General features: G+C 37.4%; 1 protein-coding gene across 4 annotated transcripts; it reads left to right on the forward strand.

The window, feature by feature from the left end:
- Nucleotides 1-716: 716 nt before the first annotated feature.
- On the forward strand, nt 717-4,294 carry LOC107994187 (uncharacterized). 4 transcript variants are annotated; one of them, XM_062076887.1, is made up of 6 exons: nt 723-892; nt 1,007-1,145; nt 1,284-1,418; nt 1,728-1,769; nt 2,066-2,625; nt 2,674-4,294. In XM_062076887.1, exons 1-6 carry the CDS (start codon nt 818-820, stop codon nt 2,677-2,679), a joined length of 957 nt encoding a protein of 318 aa, XP_061932871.1. In that variant the 5' UTR covers nt 723-817; the 3' UTR covers nt 2,680-4,294. The 4 variants fall into 4 exon arrangements, with proteins under 4 accessions (XP_028520750.2, XP_028520748.2, XP_061932871.1 ...); XM_028664947.2 differs by having other exon boundaries at nt 722-892; nt 2,066-4,294; XM_028664948.2 differs by having other exon boundaries at nt 730-892; nt 2,069-4,294.
- The last annotated feature ends 276 nt before the right edge of the window (nt 4,295-4,570 follow it).

Below are 4,570 nucleotides of genomic sequence, written 5' to 3' on the forward strand. Positions count from 1 at the left end.
GATGGATGGGGACGAACGGATGGGAGAACATCCCATGGCTCGCGCGTAACGAAACAAATTTCCTCCTCTTGCCTTACTTTTTCCTTCTATGACGGAGACAGTACGACACGAGACACGAGAAGGAGAGCGCGAGAAGGAAGAGTGAAAAAAGGAAGAGCGTGTTGGTTCATCCAGCTCGGCCAAGCGGAAAATAGGTAATATTCCAAGATCATGGGCGACATCGTGCTGGAGATGAGCTTCGCCTACCAGTTTGTGTTTTATTCCAGAGAACGACTATCGCTCTTCACCGTTCATTGCGCGGCAAGTCTGGAATTTTCTGATGGAAAAAAAGAAGAAACAGTTTTTAAAAGTGTTTTATTAAAATTATTTTACGTTTACCTTGTACTATCTGCCGGATATTCCGTCCAATATCAAATTTGCAATTATTGGTTCGGGTGAACGTTATCATATGTTTATCGTATCATTAACACGAAACGGAACGATTAAACCCATTCGTTTTATCGAGCCATTCCGCTTAATTAACAATACAAATACGCGAAAACATACTGTAAGAAGGTATAGCATCTGTAACGCACGATTGCTCGAAACGAACATGCCCTCGAATGTCAAGCCTGAAAATTGATTTGCGCCAATGAGCAACACGATAAGCATATTAAACACTGTTATCGTAAAACCCGGCAAACCAGGTTTCAGGAAGCCATAATTTATACTCTTGCTACACGCTTCCATCTAACGAGATGTTTTTGCAATTGTCAAACCGAGTATATATATAATCGGTGATACTCCGTGGCCATCCGTAGTCGAGACAACGAGGAAGATGAACGTAGCCGCGATACTACTTGTGACGTCGGTGCCGTGGGTGATTGCCGGGCCAGCGATCGGCGAGAAATGGGTATATCTGAATTTTTAGATAGCACGATTCGAACATTACTATTTAGAATTTGTTTCGATTTGTTACGTTAATTTATAATTAGATTTATATATTTATATGTTTGACAATTAACAGGAGGAAGCAAAGAGGGAACCGTTGGGATTATTCGAAAGCGTAACGGCGTGGAGCAATAAAATTTTTCCGTTTCAATTTTTGAACGGGAACGAAAAAGTGGAAGACTCGAAGAGGCTCGACGCACAGAAGGAATATAACGGTAATGGATTGTATCGTATCGTTGAATTTGACTTGTAAAAATTCAAACTATTAACCGCGACAGAATCGTTTCGATTTGTTTCTCGTTTGCCTCGGATAAAAATTGTGACGTTTGTTTAATTTTGTTTAATTTGAAAAGAAAAAGGCGAGCGTATTGCGACGTCCCCGTTAGAGAAAATTTTTGGCAAGGATAATATATTCGCCTCGATGATCTCGAACGTTATCGGCACAATTGGAAAAGCGATAGAAGGTATCGCGAGCAACGTTCAAAAAGGTAATTCGTATATAATTGGTAAATATTTTGGTATTTGCGCACGGTATTTTTTTTTCTATAAAATATTTGGTAAATATTTTGCTGTAGGTAAACCTGAATATTTGAAAAACCAATAAAAAAAAAACGCATCGGTAACACGAGCGAATTATCAATGCTCTGTAAGAGTAAAACGACAAAAAATAACAATAAAAAAAAAAGAAAAAGAAAAAAAGTAGAGCGGATTATAAAATAAAAATAATAGCGCAATCGATGAAACGGATAGGGTGCGAAAGATGAAATCAATTTTTCATAGTATTTTATATTTTCCAGGGATAGGATTACCTTTTTTCCCAAACAGAGAAATACCAACAGGTAAAATAGAAAGAAAATTAAAAAATTAAAAGGCTATTGAAAATATTAGATTTTCCCAAAAAAAATTCTTATCGCATTCTTTAATTTAAAAAAATACCTGATGCAGTTTATTCTTCATCTTCGATTTCCCTTATTTTGAAAAGTTAAGGAAACTAGGACGAAAAATAAATCGCAAATGATCACTATTCCAAAAAGAAATGATATATTAATTACGAAAACAAATTTTGGGGACAATCTAATATATATGTTTCACGAGGCGGGCAAATGAAAGGAGAAAACTATTACGCTTTCCAAAGTAGACGCGGACAAAAGTGATTCTGGCCACTCGAAACGATACGAATCAAGGGAGGCGAGCGTGAAAGAAGGAGGTCGGAGGGTCGGTTATCGGGAATCAACAGAAGGCGCGAAAGAAGTTGATGGCGAGAAACGCGCTATTCACTCGACCGCTTTGGATGGGGATGATGCAAAAACAGGTGGCGGCGAGAGAAAACGGTCGGATGGGCCCGCGGTATCAACGGAACTCGGGGGGGAGGCAAAAAGCTGGAGTCATTCCTCCCAAGGAATTGAGAAAAACTCGTTAACCAGCTCGAAAGAAGAGAGTTCTCGAAGATCGACAAATGTTGACGAGAAGAGGAGGGGAGGTTCCGAGGAGGTGAAGGATAAGGTTGCTCGCGAATCGATCGAGGTTAAAGAGGAGGGGAAGAAAGCGAAGGAGAAAGTTGATGCAGAAGGGAAGAGAGATAAGGTTAAAAAGGAAGAAAAAGAGGGAAAGGATAAAGTCGGTGAAAAAACGGAAAAGGAGAAGGAGGTCGAAGGGGAAAAGGAGGAAACGAGGGAGAGAAAGGAAAAGAAGGAGGTTAAAGAGGGAGAGGAGAAGGAGGAAGATAAAAGAAAAAAGAAGAAGGATTAGTTTGGGGGCCAAGCTGAAGAGGATCTGGTAATAGCAATGTGTAAAAGGATATTTGAAATTAAAAGGAAAAAAAAAAGAAAATAATTTATAGAGAAGAAAAAAAAACGTAAAGAGAAAAGAGAAATAAAGAGGTATCGGACATCGTGAAAAGATGAAATTGTCGGGAAAAATAGCTAAAAAAGAAGCATAAAAAAACGCTGACAAAGACAACGTTGATGAAACTGGCTAAGAAAAAGAAAATGATCACGAATAGAATGTTGGAGCATAAAAGAGCATGTTACGATAGAAGGATGGCTCTTTCATCGAAATTGATAAAAGAATCATCCTTTGTCACGCAACGATCGATCTATTCTTGAGAATATCATGAATAAACAAAACGAGAAAGATGACAATCACGACGGAATATAATTGAAGGAAATTGATGACGCAGCATCCGGCGAGGGAAAAAGATGATTACGCGCACAATTTTAAATCAATAAATGGAATTTCTAAGCGAAAACGTAGAAAAAAAAGAAAAAAAACGATCATCAAAATATCTTCAAGCGCATGAACTAAATCGTGCAAAAACATAATGCTTCGAAAATAGTTTTAAATTATCAATCGATACTCGTCGCGAAGAAGAAAGGAGATATCAAGATTTCTTACGCATCGGCTCGAAGAATTGATGAGTAAGCGATTGCATTCGTGTCGAACGATCGTGAAGGATCTTGAAGCGTATGCGCCAAGCGCAAATGCGTATAGAAAGAAATTAACTAATTATGGCTATTCGAGATGAACGAGTAATTATGGGATCATTTGCACAATTATTGATCCGTCAGTATTGACTATTTACCTTTATAGTATCGACGATGTATACTCATATTAACGATCGTTAGAACTGTGAGGATGCGTATTATTAATCCGGCTATTTTTTTTTATTATTATTATTATTTCTTAATCTTGCTTAACCCATATCATATTCACTGTTTTATTTATTTTAAATATATTTATATACTATCTTTTTTATTGCTTAACGTATTCCTTTGAAGAATATTCGTATATTAATTAAAAACAATTCTGCAGAGCTCAAAATATATCCACTGTATTTTTGTATCCATAGATTTTTATCGTTATCTATTCTTTTGTTCGTAAAGCATTCTCGATATACTTATCTGTTATTATATATGGTGAAAAATATTTTTGGATTCGACGTTTAATCCCAAGTTTCACTTTTCGATTCTCGTGTTCATCGAAGCATCGCGAGTGAGAAAATGCGGAAACGTTACCAGCTGCAATTGCGGATGATCTATATTGAATGCGAGCGTTGCGCAGCATGTAGGAAGTTCAACAGCGGCGTCCAATTACGCGTCTCCGGATATAAATCATCGGAAATATGAGGGCCACTGACGCAACCTGTCCATTGATACATTGTTACCATTGCGAGAAAATGGCAGCACATTCTTTAAAAAACACGCTCCACTTTAAAATGTCAACTCGAAATACATTGTGCGATATCCAGAATCCTTTCTCTCCTTTCTAACGACAAATATCTTTCTTCCACGTACGAATACGACTTCACGTAATGTAATCAGACAATAAATGAGAACATTCCACGAATATAAATTTAACAGAGAAATCCTTACTTTTCTAATATATCTATATTTCAAGCGATTCTTTCGAAACCTTCGATTAATAGATTAGTAGACTGTAACGCTAGAATTAGATACTATTAAAATATACGCGAATTCTAAAATCCGTTTCGTTTCGAAACATCGAACGTGCGTGTCAATTACGGAGGAAATGTCGATTCGACTTCTTAGTCTTAGCTTAATAATCCGCTAACTGCGGATGCAACGAGGACGGCGTTTTTTTTCCTCGAGTTTATCGAGCGTCGTCGATTCGTTTAAATCGT

Source organism: Apis cerana, linkage group LG6 (genome assembly GCF_029169275.1).
Source record: "Apis cerana isolate GH-2021 linkage group LG6, AcerK_1.0, whole genome shotgun sequence".
NCBI lineage: Eukaryota > Metazoa > Arthropoda > Insecta > Hymenoptera > Apidae > Apis > Apis cerana.

Bases quoted from the DNA above. Each gene is read 5' to 3' on its own strand.
- LOC107994187 (XM_028664947.2), top strand. From the start codon at position 818: ATGAACGTAGCCGCGATACTACTTGTGACGTCGGTGCCGTGGGTGATT. The intron at 1,419-1,727 runs GTAATTCGTATA...TATATTTTCCAG, and splicing joins CGCGAGCAACGTTCAAAAAG to GGATAGGATTACCTTTTTTC. The intron at 1,770-2,065 runs GTAAAATAGAAA...CGCTTTCCAAAG, and splicing joins AAACAGAGAAATACCAACAG to TAGACGCGGACAAAAGTGAT.